Source organism: Lycorma delicatula, chromosome 2 (genome assembly GCF_047948215.1).
Source record: "Lycorma delicatula isolate Av1 chromosome 2, ASM4794821v1, whole genome shotgun sequence".
NCBI lineage: Eukaryota > Metazoa > Arthropoda > Insecta > Hemiptera > Fulgoridae > Lycorma > Lycorma delicatula.
Genome location: NC_134456.1, coordinates 157,682,518 through 157,699,461, shown reverse-complemented (window position 1 = coordinate 157,699,461; position 16,944 = coordinate 157,682,518). Strand labels below are relative to the sequence as shown.

The 16,944-nt window shown below is 31.7% G+C and overlaps 1 protein-coding gene across 2 annotated transcripts in view; it reads left to right on the top strand.

Moving 5' to 3' along the window:
- Positions 1–16,944, top strand: part of LOC142319343 (uncharacterized) — a 130,929-nt gene that overhangs the window by 51,968 nt on the left and 62,017 nt on the right. For both annotated transcript variants that reach the window (XM_075356540.1, XM_075356541.1), the window contains exons 6-8: positions 818–961; positions 6,238–6,370; positions 6,799–6,962. In XM_075356540.1, coding sequence (XP_075212655.1) covers positions 818–961; positions 6,238–6,370; positions 6,799–6,962 — 441 coding nt within the window. The remainder of the gene's footprint in view (positions 1–817; positions 962–6,237; positions 6,371–6,798; positions 6,963–16,944) is intronic.

Sequence of the window (16,944 nt, the reverse complement as noted above, 5' to 3'; positions counted from 1 at the left end):
CTAGCTGTTCCCAGAGGTGAAAAAGAACTTGAAAGGGCAAAAATTTGAAACAAATTAGAGGTTGTAAAAGCCATAGAGGTGAAATGAAAAGTGCTTTCAGAAGATGGTCTGGATTTCATGTTTGAAGAGTGGATCGAGCTAGAAGTAGTGTGTTAAAAGAGACTGTTTTTAAAGGGAACCTATAAATTTAGTTTCAGAATAAAGTTTTATTCGAACTGATGTCTCTACTTTTTGGACTGCCCTTGCGTGCGCGCATATGTGTGTGAGAGCTGTGTGTGTGTGTGTGTGTGTGTGTCAAATATATTAAGTCATTCAACAATACAATAATGTTCATTCTACTTTATTGATTGTTATTATTATTAAAAAATAAAAAGTAATAGACAGATTTCTCCAATTGAGAAATTCCTTTGAACTTTTTGGACTATTTTCAATTTTGACTATTATAATTTACTTATATCAATAATAATAATAACCACAATAGAAATAATAATAACAATTATCATAATAAGTCATGTATCCAATTATGGATCAAATCAATTGAATCATGTTCAGTTACTGTTTCATTAATACATATTACAGATATTTATTAATATATGTATTACATTTATTAATACTTATTTAAAATTTTGATTATGAATAAAATATATATTAAAATTTATCTTGAAATTTATTTAAGTGGAATATGTTTACATTTTGAGGTTGTGAGTTCTATAATACATCTGTTTTGATTAATGAGTTCTGTTATTAATTTTTATGTTATAATACTATTTGATCTTTCAATTTTTCATTTGGTTTTTTATTTTCACATTTTTTCTAGAATGCAGGAAGAAAGAAATGTTTGATTACTAGAGTAATTGATGATAGTTGCATCAAGTTCAAACCATTTACTGTCTATGTTTATTATGAAGATAAAAAACCTAAAGTGGAACAAAAATGGATCCTTCGTCTTAGACATGTAAAAGTGAGGTTCTAATAATTTTTTTTCACATTCATGTTTTTTTGTACAATTTCAAGAACATTAACTTTATTAGAGTGAAGAAAATTATATTGTTTGGATATAAAGTGCATTAATGTATTACTTTATAAATAATAATATTACTATTACTTTTCATTCTTTGCCAAAAATTATTTATATTCTAAACTTTTAATAAGATTCAGTTTCGTTTTTGTTTTCATACAGGGTTGTACATACAGTATTGAGTGGTATATTGAGTGGTATTGGTTGTACAGTATTGAGTGTATACGTTTGAAAAAATATTTATTGTGTATATTAGCTCATTCACCAACATGGTACAAAGATTATGTAGAGACACTACACACAATTACAGAAAAAATTTTGTAAGTTGCCTTTGGAAACCAGACACACATATATAAATACTAATGTCTAAATATGTGTGTGCAGAATGTGTAAACAACATACAAGTTATTTACACATTCTGCATAAAAATCAAGATCTCATTGCACTTAAATATTACAAAAATTTACAAACATAGTAAATTTAACAAAAAAAAACTGATTGAATGAACTAACTTAACTTACTTTGAATATATGCTTGATTATAATAGGTTATTATTTTATTGCTAAAGATATTTTAAGTCAAGCATCATTAACGACAAATTTAATGGAAACTACAATGAAATAGATGAATAGTTTTAGCTCCAGAAAATTTGAAAGTAACTTTTTTTACAGTTTTAAAGCATTATCATCTTTTTTTGACATGTTGTTCATCAGATAAATTATAAATATATATATTTATTTATGTATTTAATATTATGAGGGGCGTTCAGGTGAATCTGGGACTATTAATTTTTAATTAATGTAGAACACACAAAGTACTTTTATTTCTCGATGTAATCCCCTGCTACATTTATACATTTATCCCAGTGTTTCATTAGTGTCTGGATACCCACAATGTAGAAAGATTTGTCATTACGTTGAAACCAAGATAGGGCTGACTGCTTCACCTCATCATTGCTGATGAAATGCTGGCCTCCCAAGAAAAATTTCAAGGGCCCGGTGAAAATAACTAGGAGCATGGTCTGAACTGTACAGTGTGTGGCAAGGAGGTTAACTCCCAGCCAAGATCTTGTAGGACGCATATTGTGCTGTGGGCTGAATGAGGTCGTGCATTGTCCTGCAGAAACAGAACGCCTTTAGTGATTGCACCAAGCTGTTTTTTCTTGAGACCACTGTGCACACAATTGTGAAGAACTTTGCAGTAGTACTCACTGTTGATATTGACTCCACGGTGTAGAAAATCAATGTGAATGATGCCATCTTTATCCAAGAAAACTGAGGCCCTAACTTCAGTGGCTCGAAACCTCCTTGACTGGGATTGTCACTGATATACAGCCTTCTTTAAAATGTTTTACTGCGACTATGAGTCTCGTCACCACACTGTGCAAGGAATCACAAATAAATGTTACTGGGTTTTGCGCTTTCATTCATGAGAAATTTTATTACAACACACTGTTCCACATATTCATTCATATTGGACGTCATGTTCTTTACAACTGACTGTTGTTATTGTTTAATGTTGCTTCACGCCAGCGCACCGTGCAGTAATAGCTGACACTTGTACCTTATGTTTAGACATAAGGACCAACAGAATGCACAGGAATCTCTATTTATAGTCAACTAACAAAAGTCCAAGATTGATGTGAACATCCCTCATAATATGAAATATAAACCATTAGAACACAGTAATTAGATAAGTTAAACTTATCATATTAATTTCCAATAATCAATTTTGCATGGTATCCCACATCTTCAGTTACTAAATTCTACAAATATATTAAAATAAATTAATAATTTGTCATTTTATTTGAAATTGTTTTCTGTTTTGAAATTTTGAATTGTGGTGTGAGCATATATTTAAATTTTGCTGACCAGTACTAAAATGATTAAATCTTTAAAATGTAGTATTTTCCATTGTTGTATTGTCATTATTGCCAACTGTTATTGTAATTTTATTATGTTTTTAATTAAATTATCTTCGAATGTAATCTGGTGATACATCATTTTATATTTTTGTTTATATTTATATGTAATAAAATTTCTCAAGTGTATTCATTTTTTTATCATTATTAGAAACTTCCAAAATCTTTAAATTATTTTTTCAATCAGTAATACTATGTTTGCTGCTTTATAACAATGGTCAGCTACATTAGATATACCTCTTTTTTTATTTTTGTATGTCATGTAATGTTCTGTAAATTTAAAAAAAATTTGTTATTACAAATTGTTATTACATTTGTTGCACTTAATTTTGTATATTACTCTTAATTCCTCTCTATTATTTTATTATTATTTTTTTAAATATTTTATAATATGTTTATTTGGGTTATATGCTTCTTTAAATTTATTTTTATCATATACATTAATATTTTTTTCTATTATTTTATTTGTGTAATTGTATTTTAGGTATAAACTATTATTAATGTTTGTGTTATTTTTTTGCTGTTGTATTTTAATTGCCTTGGTATTTTTTATTCTGCTTTTTATTAATTTTGTATAATTTCATCATCAAAACCATTAAATGTTGCTATTTGTTTTATTTCATAAATTTCTTTTGAGTTTATCTTTATTGTTTTTGTGTAATGAATTGCTCTAAATATTATGTTTTAATATGTATTAATTTTTTGTGACGATAGTTAGTTAGAATTTAAATGTTTTATTTGTTGTGATTTTTTTATAAACTTAAGTTTCTGTTATATTGTTTATTTTGTGTATTGTCTATTATTATATGTTTATTTTGATTTCAGTATCTAAAAAATGTTTTTTTTTTGTTATTTTCTACTTCGTGTATGAATTTTAATTTTTATTGTAATTGTTAAGTTTATTTAAAATGATCGAATGCTCATTATTTATAAGTAGGTTATGTATGACTAAAATGTCATCTCCCTCCGGTTCTGATGTTAATTCAGTAACAATAAAATTACCAAAAGATAACTCTAACTGAAAGACATTTGTTGTTTTCATAACTGCTAAAGTAAATGATGTTTATACAGTACAGCAAGAACTCATCCATAAATGTTCATTTAAATAAGATTGACCATCCTTTCCAGCCTATCCAGTTCACTTATTAACATGGTTTAAGCTAAACTGTTCATTTCCCATCTAGTAGTGTCAATACACATATTCACGTTAAAATTTATTCTTTAATAAAAGTAGAAATCTATGTTTTCACTAATGTTTTTAACTAAGTAAACAATTAATTTAAAATTTGTTGTATAGTTCTATTGAAATATTTTTTTTGCCCAAAAAGAAGAGTAATTTATTTAGGGTGTATGTATGAATGTTTGTTCCACCATAGCAGCTCAATGGCTGAACCAATTTAGATGTATGACCCATGTTGGAATCCTTACATTATTGGAAGTGTCATAGGCTGTATAAATATATATATATATATATATATATATTTTAAATAAATTAAAAAAATGATACTATATACAAATACTATGTACAAAATTGTCACCTGCACGCTCTTTGAGCTCCCTGTTGCAGCTTCACCCACACTATATAGTTACTTGCGTTTCTCATAGCGGTCAGTCTTTTTATTTTGTTTTTTTAGTTAAGTAACTGGAGGCAGGTATGGCCAGTCACACATATATAGAAACGATGGCAATGGCTGTGTTGGTTGGCCACAGCAACATATACCTTCACAATCAGAATTTAAAAAAACCGAAAATGGTTTTTAAATATTTATCTGAAGAGTATTTGCTAGCCCAAATTTACTGAATATCTCATTTACTATAGTCAGGATTTGAAAAATTTACAATCATTGCTCAAAAATATTTTTACCTTTCTTCACCCCATTTCAAGGTCGAATTTCAAAAATCTAGAAATTGGTTTATTGACATGAAGATTACACTCACCAAAAATCAGTTTGATTTCTTCATTTATTACAGGGAAATTAAAAAAATAACAGGGTTTAAAAAAATTCAAAAATAAATTTTAACTCTTGAAACTATGAATGAAACTCAAAAATCTAGAAATTGATTTCTAGATGTTCATAATCAGTCAATTCAAACCCAGCTAACACAGTAATGGACACTCACAGTTCACAATTCAGTAATTCCATCCATTAAAGTTTGTGTTTCATCCGGTAAATCTCCACTACTATATGTATATATATATGTATATGTATATATATATTTTTTTTTTTTAGAATTGAAATATATCCAGAGACCTTCTCAGATATACCAAGAAGCATGGGTAAAAATGTAGTAGCGATAGATTGAGTAATTTTTTGTTTATCCCAAACAAAAAAAAAACCCCATTCTCTTTATAAGAGTATAGATTTGTAATTATCCTATATTAAAGAGGACTGTTTGTCAGCAATGTTTATTTTGGCAGTTGTGTTTTTTTTAATATATCTCTTGTGTGTTACAATTAACTTTAATAGAATTTAATTTGCTTATTACTTCATAACAATTTTTTGCATTATGCTTATGGGCAAGATTCATTTTTATTCTATTGCTGTTTTAAGATATATTAAAGGTCTTATAGTACTATTTATTTTATGTAATTTTGGTAAAGCAGTGAGTTTTGGAACTGATGGTATATAGGGATATAGTCTTCAATGGTAATTTAATTTTTTGTCATAATTAAATATCAGTTTATAAATATAGATGTTAAATCTTTACATTTCGTATGCAAAAACTTTGAATAAAACAAGAAATTAAACAAGCCTATAATGAATTTTACTGAACATTTACCACCATTTTAGTAAAGACATAAAATGAGATTGATCTTTATCAAATTCAATGAAACCATCCATTCTTTGTTAGGGATTGCTTTACAATTTGATTTTTTAAGATTCTCTTTCTTATTCTATCCTATTTTAGTAAATTGTTTTATGAATATTATCGTAATTTTAAAAATTATCTTAAACAGATAAATAATCATAAGTATTACTTACTTTTGTATGGGTTTGATAGTTTTGCTGTTTATTGGAAACCCAGTTATATTCTAATGTTTGGTTTTGTCCAGAATGAGGTTCTCGAGTTAGTATTTTTCTACTCCTGAGATAGTGCTGTTTATAGTGGAATTCCAACTATTACATGCATATATTATCAACATGTCCCTTTAGGAATAAGTTAAAAATATTTACACATGCTTATGTGTGAACCTGGTACCTCTATCTCACAAAACAATTGTCATAAGAATTTATAAACAATGGTGTTTAATTCAAACCCAACCAGCCAGATAATTATGATATTCATTTTGTTACAGATTGAATCATACAATGGTGTATTTGATGGGCGAGTCTTTAGTGCAGGTTCAGTTGTTTCTTTCCCTCCTATTAATTCAGATTTTGAACCGGAAAAACCTATAACATTACGCAAAGCACCATATGACTGTAATGGTTAGTATTTTTAGTTTTTTATCTTTTCCTTTAAACCTTCACATCATTTCTTTGTATAATTTTCTTGTATTTTTTTTTTACTGTTAACCCAGCGTAAGTGGTCAAGTTAGTGATTTAAGTCTTTACTTTACAGACATCTAGTAAAGGAAATTTACTGTGAGAAAACTGTAATATACTTTTTCAGAAATTGCTGTGAGATTTATTGAAAGAATACTTCATTGGTGATTTAGAATAAAACTTCAAAAGATATTTTTTTCAAAACTGATTGTTTCATTCACTATATCTGTATAAGTTTTTGATGTGATATACTTTAAATGAAATACTGTTTCAAAAAAGTTAATTTTATTTTTTTCATTATTTTGTATTTTTATTTTAATTTAAGAATATTTTTTGTTTTTTATTGGTATTAACTCAGTTTTTCTTTCCAGAATATGATATGAGTTTTGTTATTAATTTGAGAAAATTCTTGATCGGGAAAAACTGGAATCTCCTAGTAATGATGGGAGGTTTTTTTCCTAATCTTCCTTCTGTTACTAAACAAAACAACTTGGAAAGTATTTCTGATGAAAATTACTTCTCGTTAAAGTGTGAAGTAAGTTTTTTATATCTTTATTAAAAGAATACTTTGGTTAATATGATTGTAAAGTTTCTTATATTTAATTGTTATTGAATTAATTTTTAATTATTTAAGAATTGGTTCAAAAATCTGTTTAAATAATTTTATATTTCACAGAAAAATTGGCACTTATTTAAAATAATTAGCTATTTTTATCAACATGAATGTCATGAATCCTTCCTCGATTAGTTACTTCTTTTTTTAATTATTTGTTTCATTTGTTTTTTTTTTCATAAAGGTAAAACTTACTTTAAATTAATTTCAGGTAGCCGGTAGCTAGTTATAATGGTGAGAACAAACATCTACGTCAAATATGTTGCAAATTTTTTTCTGGTTTATGTTTGTGTCCATGAAAATTGATCTCTGCCTTTCATTGAGAAGGTTCTATGTTCCAATCCCATTCAGGTTTGACATATTTCACACTTAATCAAAATTCATCTCTGTAAGCAGCTTTTATTGGATATTAATGTGTAGTTGATAAACAAATAAATAAACTATCCATATTAAACATTACTGTTTCATAGATTCTCAAGTTTAAGTCTGAATAAAAAACCATTTATACCAGTTGAATTAATTACTTTTAAGTTACCAGGTAGTAACCCCTCTTTCATGGCCTTTTTTCTGCAGCGTATAATTCCACCTTGTGAGAAAATAGTTATAGAGGAGGTCACTCGTATTGAACTTACAGAACTGCTTTCGGCTGGATGGAGCTTGAGATCCCAAACTAGTCCAGGACCGGATGAGAACCCTATGGAATAGTTAAAATACTAGTGGACAGGGCCCTCATTGAGATCTTGCGGGTTCTAAACGACGTGGTAGCAAATGACTATATTCCTGTTGAATGGAAGGAATCCCGACTAGTCTTGTTGAAGAAGTTGGGACAGGGCACTTTACCAACCACCTACTGACCCATTTAACTTACCAGCGGCCTGTGCAAGTTGTTCGAGAAGATCCTAGATAACAGACTTCGTCAAAACATCCAGGACAGAGGTGGGCTGTCATTTAAGCAATACGGCTTTAGACGTGGAAGGTCAGCCCCTGAAGTGGTTGGTAAATTGGTTTGCATGGTTAACAAGGCAGCATGCGGTACCTGGCACACGAGGAAGGTTTCTGTTGTCGTTTTCTTGGACGTGCAAAATGCCTTCAACTCGTGCTGGGATGCCATTTTTGGGGCTCCCAAAGATCAAGAGATTGACAACAACCTGCAGAAATTGGTGCAGTGATACCTTCAAGACAGATTTCTAATCTATTATTCTACAGATTCATCCATTTGTTTCCAAGTCACATGTGGGGTGTCATAAGGTTCGGTATTGGGGCCTACATTGTGGAACATAGTATATGACAGTATTCTTCGACTGAATTACCCTGAGGGTGTTTTCCCAGTTACCTTCACGAATGACCTCGCCCTGGTAGTGTGGGCGGGGTTGGGGAAAATGTGGCAACTACAGCCAACATAGCAATTTGGAGGGTCCAGAGCTGGATACAGGGGAAAGGTTTCCACCTATCTCATAAAAAGAAAAGTTCATCACCATGGTCGGCAGGAAGCCGCTGGCCCCCGTTTCAATCAGACTTGATGGCTGTCCCATAATTTGCATAGACTCCATCAAATATCTAGGAGTGTGGCTGGACAAACGAAGAACATTCTCAGTTGACACCAAGGAAGCTGCAGCCAAAGCCGAATGACTGGTAAAGGCATTGCACAGACTGCTCAGTAACTTTTCTGGTTCAAGATCATCTCATCGTAGGAGGATATGCTCATATCATAAACTCAGTACTCCTCTATGGAATCACACTCTGAGAAACTGCGGACTCAAACAGGTGCATCCTAGAAGGGGTCCAAAGGAGAATAGCTCTCAAGATCACTACTGCCTACTCCTCAGTCTCAACAGAGGCTGCCCTAGTAGTTGCTGGAGTTCCTCCTCTATGCCAGTTGTTGATGATGTGGTGTAACATTGTTAGGGGAGGAGACAAAGTAACTACTCGAGTGGACATATGAGGGTGGCAGAGGAGGTGGGATCAATCATGAACCTACGTTCATGATTGATCCACGTGGACGTAGGTCCACGTTGGACCTACCATGCAACAGGTTGCAACATAGATGACTGCGAATTTGGCCAACTCAGTTTCTGGCTAACCCAGTTTTTAACGGGACACAGAATCTTCCGGTCATATCTTTTTGAGAGGAGGAGGGTTCTCAATTTCGACTGCCTATGTTGCAGAGACTATGACTGACTCCTTTGAACATGTTGTGGTTAGTTGTCGACGGTGGATGGTTGAAAGAGTCATCTGCAAACAAATAACTGGACCTGTCGATGTAGACAACTATTGTACCGAACATGCTATCTGAATTGACAAATTCAGGGCTGTGTCAAAATATACAACAACAATACTACAGCACAAAGGCAGAGACAATTAGGTAGTGAGGGGGTGATGGACAGTCTCCTGTGAAGTTGTCATTCGTCTGGGCTTACCAGGATGGGCAATGATGATGAGACACAAGGACTCTATGTCACAAGCCCCTGGTGGGGCTAGTTAGGTTGAGTTAAGTTGGTTGGGGTGTTGGTGATAACACCTCCTGGAGCTGATTTATGCTTAATCGCAGGTCCGCCTCCGGAGGGGTGTATATAAAACCAAAGAAAAAAAACCAGCAAGTTATAAAAAACAGGTGACACACAGTTTTATATAAAAGTTACATATGTATAAACATAGTTAAATAAATAGTATAATTACATAGTTAAATAAACAAATAATAATAATAAACAAAAACAACATAGTTAAATAAATTTATAAACGTAGTTAAATAAATATAATTATTTATAAAAACACAGTTATATAAAACAGTGACAGTGAGTTATAAGTAATGTTAAATTGTTATGTCTTAAATTATTGTGTTGAATACAGTATGGTGAATTCTAATATTATACGCTTAAATTTTCTATTTTATTTCTGTACACACAATAACTAATACATTAGTGATTACACGAAGTAGCAGTATTATATAAGAATTTTTTTTTTATATTTGTTCATTGAATAAAGGAGTGAACATAATAATAGTAGTACTGTTCATAATTAATAGACTAACACTGACTTATTATCAAAAGTTTTTAGAGATTAAAGTTAAAACCTTGTATGTTATAAATAACTTTATAGCCAGTTCATTTAGGTATTATTTTTTAGAACTTACTTATAAATAGCACCCCAACAGTGTTTTACATTTTAATGTAACATACTCTTACTTCAGTTAACGTATTCATCTACTTATTAATAATACATTATTACATAAAATTTTCTAATTATTTATCATTATACATTTGTCATTCACTAAATTACTTTACCATTATTTGTAACAAAGGCAATGTAAAAAACAGGAGATTATTAAATAAATATTCTTCAGGACATATATTGTATTTTAACCATAGAAATTAACATACAACCAGGAGCTCTCCAATTCTGAGTTCACACCACTTCTTGGTCTATATGATCAGAATGTGATCTCTTTCCCTCTTCTCACAGATCCATTGTGCTCTACCTGGTGACATGAAGTAGCCTTCCAGATTGCCTCCTTTAATTCAAGAAATCCTCTTTATTATTAGCAATTGCTCAGAATTGCATCGAATTTGATACTTGTACCCATTTGTAATGTACTTTCTGATTGTTACTGAAGAGGCAGTCTTGTTAATGTCGCAAGTCATTCTGTATCTATATACCCTACCACTATTAGTACTAAAGTTACTGTTTTATAGTTCCAGAATTCAGTGCTTATGGTATTCTGTGGACTCTTATAATCTTGATTCTATTACAGTTCTGATTTTCTAAATTGAGTCAGTAGATGACGAGTACTTTCTCAAATAATCAACTTATCAGGGTTCCTGCTCAACTTACCAGCTTCTACAGTTGAGCAGGTAATAAAATTATCTTTCTAAAATTATCTTTGGGTAAATTTATAAAAATATTGTCTATCCAAGCGGCTGAGATCCTTATAACTCTAGTTGAATGTGAGATCGAAATATTTACACCTACTAATTCAAACCGAGCTAATCGTTAATTTTTAACAAGACTAGAATTGTTTTGAATGTTAACATTAAAACAACCACACAATATGACATTGAATTTATCTGTTATTATCATATCTTGCAAGTGTGGTTGCTGGTTAAATCACAGCAATCATCTTCTTTCATCTTTATCTGTTCATAATTTGGCTGACTTACTGAGACTGGCCATTTGCAACATAAACCAGGTTACAGTTTTTAGTAGTAACAGTTTCATTTATTTTCACTGATATTACCTCATTCTTATATCTTAGGTTAGCTTTATTATCATTTTTTTACTGTGAACCTGGAGATCAGAATTAGGTCTTATAATTTTTTTTTAATAGAGGATCGAATACCATTTACATACAAAGTGTCGGGCTTGCTAACAGGTTCCACAAGATGTTATTGAGTGCATATGTGTCCTCGCACCCTACTGACTAAACCTCCTTCTCTAATAGTCTTTCCCCTTTCTGGAAACTGCTGTAAGGCATTACTTCAGAAAGGGGGAATTTACTGTCCTGCACCTGACATCTGAGTGACCACAGGCTTGTCACATCTAGGCAACCCCCACAGGTTTGGAAGAACCCCTGGACACTCACCTGCAGACCTGTCCTTCACTTCAGAGCTCTCAGGTGTCTTGCTTCCTCTGTCTGGAGCGTCTCCATAACTACTCTTGAATACCTAACCCCAGCAAGCCAGTTCTCTTCTTTGGTTAGCTTGGAATCCATAAGACCCTCAGGCGGGAACATAACCTTCGTACCCAGGAGTACTTCAAGACTTTTTTTCTAATTAGCTCCAGAAAGTAAAGCTTACCTTCCTGCTCCAGGTATCAGAGTGACTGTCGGTTCACTGCATCTAGGCGACCCCCTACATGGTTGGGAGGCCCCCTAGAGACTTGCTCACGGCTCTGTCCTCTGCAGCTCTCAGGTGTCTGTCTGCTTGCCTTGCTTTTTCCGCCATGATTGCTCTGAAATACCTGGCCACAGCAAGCCAATGCTCTTCTTTCACCAGCATGAAGTCCATAAGTCCCTTAGGTGGGAATAGAACCATCATACCCAGGAGTGCAAGAATTTTCCTTCTCCATAGCGAAGCGGGGGCACTCAAAGAAAACATGCTATGTTCTTTGGAATGCAATTAAGTACATTCCTCTCATCAAGTGCCACCAGGATGCACATTCTACCCCTGCAGTTCCCCCATCGGCTTGCCTTTATCCCTTCTGCTAGGGAACGCACTTTCATTACGGCATCCAGCGCAGACCTAGATCTGCAGAAACCAAATTGCATGTCATGCAGCCCTCCCACCTTTGGTGGAAGCAACCTCTGTTGGAGTAACCTCTCCAATAGCTTACCAATGGCATCTATAGTTGATAATGGCCTGTATGAGGCTGGAAATGCCAAGTCCCTGCCCGGCTTGGGAATCAGGATAAGGCGCTGCTATCTCCACCTCTTAGGAAACACACCCTTTTGTAAACATGTATTAAATACACTCAGAAAAGTCTTGAGATATGGCTGGGCCACCACCTTAGGCAGCAAGATAACGGCTTGGTACCTTATCCACGGACATATGCTCCACTGCCACAAGTTCCTCCATACCAAGCAATGCCACAGGTCCTTCAATTACCTCCAGCTCAAGCAAATTACCTTTTCTTACAGGAAAATAGCTCCTTAATGATATCAGCGACCTCTCCAGGGTGCTTGAATAAGTGGTGTCCTGAGTTTGAGATCATTCCTGACTAGCAGGTGGTACAGTCTCTCCAGGGATTCATTTCAATCTCATCTTTATATATCTAAATTCAGTCTTGAATTTGTTAAAGTTGTTGTTTTGGAGAAAAGTTAAAAAGTCCAATCCTAAATAGTACACCCTTTTATACCTTTATTGTAATTAAATAATTTTTTTTAGTATTATTATACTGGACATGTCTATCTATTGAGAATGTTTTTGTGTTTTATTCCAGTTCGGTTGTAGTCTAACCTCAAAATGAGTTATGTTCTAAATGTGACCTCTCAATTTCTAACAATGTAGTGCTCATGTAGTGCTCTTCAAGCCTTAGAAAATTTTTATTCCAACATCCTATCATCATCAAAATCTATAATGGAATCACCAAGTTGAACCATTGCAACACACAAGTGAATTTCAGCTGGATCATAGACACCTGGGGATTCCAGGTAATGAACGTGCAGATTCCGCTACTGAAGACGCATGTAGTCAGCCATCCTTCATATGTTACTACATCCGACTTTATTAACCATGTCAAACAGGCACTTCGCACAAAGTGGCAAGAAACTGGATTGCCGTAGTAGACAACAAACTTTGCTATATCAAAGATACTGTGTTCCTCACAGTATCGAGGAAATTTTTCAGAGAGGAAGTGGTCCTTTGCCGATTGCGGATAGGACATATGAGAGCTACTCACAGGTACCTGATGTCAGCAGAAAATGCACCGATATGTGCATACAATGAAAGTGCCGCTTGACTGTGCGTCACATCCTTGTGGATTACATACATTGTGGCCTTCCGCCGTAAATTTAAATTGCCCAAGAATTTTCTTCAAATCCTGGGCAATAATAAAGAAGTTTTGGATCGGGTATTTTTATTTCTCTGAAGTATTAAATTTTATATACTTTTTAATAGTGTTCTTAAAATTTTCTTTTTTTTATGGTAGTTGTATATTTTTATATTTAACATTTTAGTTTAAGTTTTTTATTTTGTCTTTGTTTTTAGTATTTAGTTTGAATTTTTATTTTGTTTTAATTTTGTTGTTGTCTTATTAGATTTTATATTTTATTTTTATATTTCATTTTTTTTCTGAACAATGATAATACGAAAATGTTTTTCACCCAAAAAAAAAACAAAATAAAAAACAACAATGGAAATGTAAAAAGTGTTAACCCACAGATAATATGGTACTGTCTTACTAAATACTGATGTAAATAAATCTTAAGCAAATTTTAGTCAAGTTTAATAGACAGACTTGTTAATATGAAGGACAGTATAGTTAATTTTGAAAAAAGTTTTAAATCTCTGTCATTAAAGTATGATGAAATCTCTAAGTATGATTAAAAAATATCTCTTTTATCTGATCAGATAAATAACTTAACAAAATGTGTCAACAAGTGAAGTTGGAATTCAAGGTTTACAACCTGTTGATAATGAAAATATTAATCAAGCACTAGGTCTTATGGCAAAATCTATTGGACTAGATTACAAACTGGATATTATTAATGTTGCTCATCATTTTCCTTCAAATGATGAAAAGAGACCTCCAATGTTTTGGTTCAGTCTCATTCGAAGATTAAAAGAAATGAATGGCTTAATTCTGCAAGGAACTTCAGGAAAATCAACTCCTCATTGAAAGACAATCTCATTTTTGAAGATGGAACCTATGTAAATGGAAACCTTAACATTATATCTTACTGGAGACATGACACCATTTTTTCTATGAGTTTTTAACGAAATAAGATTGAAAGCTAAAGAAAAATCATAGAAATTTGCATTGTTTTCTAATAGAATATTGTTTTGTAAAAAAATTGATCGTCCAAATGAAATATTTTTGCATATACATAACTTTAATGTCTTGAGTGAATTGTAATTCATAATATGTAATTCATACATATAAAATTATAATTAATAATTTTTAAAGAAGTTAATTTCAAAATATGTAATGATCTAATTCACTAGGAAAACGTTATATATGTTGACAGTAAATATACTAATCTCTTATCTCTTGTTTATCTTAACATTAACTCTCTTAAAAAAATTGGGCTGAGTTGGGATTATTATTAAATAAAACTGACCTTGATGTTATGATTTTAGCTGAAATATCTAGAAAAGTAAGCATGATAGGTTTATTTTACAAATATTAAAAATGTGTAATATTAAAAATATTATAAATGAAGGGATAACAAATTGGGTAAGGGTCTAATTATATTTTAAAAAACTTAATTTCAATTTACACCAAAGAAATAAATTCTTGTGAATCTTTTGGGAACCCTTACTGTAGATAGCAATTTTTCAACATTTTATTAATACACAGACAGATCTTAACTGAAAATTATTTATAAATAAATTGGAATTACTTTTGAGTAGTTTTTCTGATAACAGTTGTCATTTTCATGGGTGATGACACCAGTGATAATATTTAAAAAAATATTTATGTTGATTATGAAAACTTACTGTAAATGGATTCATAAAATGTATTTTTTGTACTACACAAGAAACTAGAGATTGCATTTTGGTGTAATCAACTATAGATATATATTTATTAAAAATTGTAACATTCATTTTTAATTGAAAAGTATTCTCATTAATTATAAAATATCTGATCATTATATGGTAAGTCTATTATTAACAAAGGTTTTCAGTGATTACTGTGCAGATGATAAGATTTTGTAAAAAATTTATAGCAAGTGAATTACTTAATTATGGTCGGATTGATATCTCATATAAAGGAGATATTAACGAATTTTATAAAAATTTGTTTTTTTATTTCAGAATTCTTGCATAATCACTCAAAACTTAAACCATGTGACAGTCCCACCTCTGCCCAAAAATTGTGGCAGTTCATAAACTTTTAAGTGGGAAATCGAAGAATAATCTAGACGATAGCATTATAAAATACATGAGTAATGTCAGAACTTAGAAAGATGTTGGTAGTAGATATGCTAAATTTTTTACCTTTGAATCAAAAATACAGTTCTAAAGTGTAGTGCTAAAGTTAAGCAGCGTTGTGCTGAAATGAAATTAATATAAATTTTCATATCCCTTTAATAACTATTGGGATGTAGAGGTTAACAACAAGAGGTATTCTATTATGAAGAAGATTACTTAACTGAATTCATCCAGACCTCCAGGTTTTAATAAGGATGGAGTTAGAGACCTGTAATTACTAAATAAAACATTCAGTTTGTCAATTGCTGATTTAACGAATTTTAACAAAAAATCAGATTTTTTCCTGGTATAATGAAGGTTTCCATAATAAGGCTTGTTTTTAAACAAGATGATCTTAACTTAGTCGCCATTTATGGGCCTATTGATAATTTCTCAGTAATTGAAAAATACATTGTAAATTATTTAAATAATTACGAACTAGAAAAAAATATGTAAAAAAACAGTTTGGTTTTCAGAGAGGAAACAGTGTTAGAGATTTAATGGATGAATTCGTGTATTTCATAAATAGTGAATTAAATGCTAATGTCACATATCTTGGAGCTTTTATAGACTTTAATAAAGCTTGATTCCCTCAGAAAATACAGAAATTGTAGGTCTTCTTGACTGGATTTGTAGTTAGTTAAATGATAGAAAATTTGTTGTTAGGATAGGAAGTAGCTTATCCATCCAATGAATTGTAATTTTGATGTGCTACAAGGAGTCAGCTAGGCTCGATTTTATATCTTATTTCTGTTAACAAAATTTTAAAGTCTATCCCATAGTTTGGCTTTTATACGAGAGGTTATCTAAAGTAAAGACCATTTCATTGTAAAAAAATTTATTCTGAAAACTTCATAAATATTTTTTATTTCTTTTAAACTACATACCTTATACTACTTCTCTTTATAATCGCCACATGAATTAAGACATTTATCATAGCGATACATCAGCTTTAATATACCCTCATCATATTCTGCCATCAGTACATTTAGCCACTGATTAACAACAGCATTTTTAAGTTCATCGTCACCCGTAAATTGCTTACCACTCAATTTCCCAAACAAATGGTAATTAGAAGGAACTAAGTCAGACTATATAGTGGTTGATCATAAATTTCCCATCCAAATGTTCTCAGTAAATCACATGTCATCAGACTCACAACATGTGAATGTCCATTATTGCGTAGCAGGACAACACCATCGGTCAGCCGCCCATGTCACTGATTTTGAATGCTGCACTGTAACTTATGTAGAGTTTTGCAGTAGGCTTCTGCATTTATA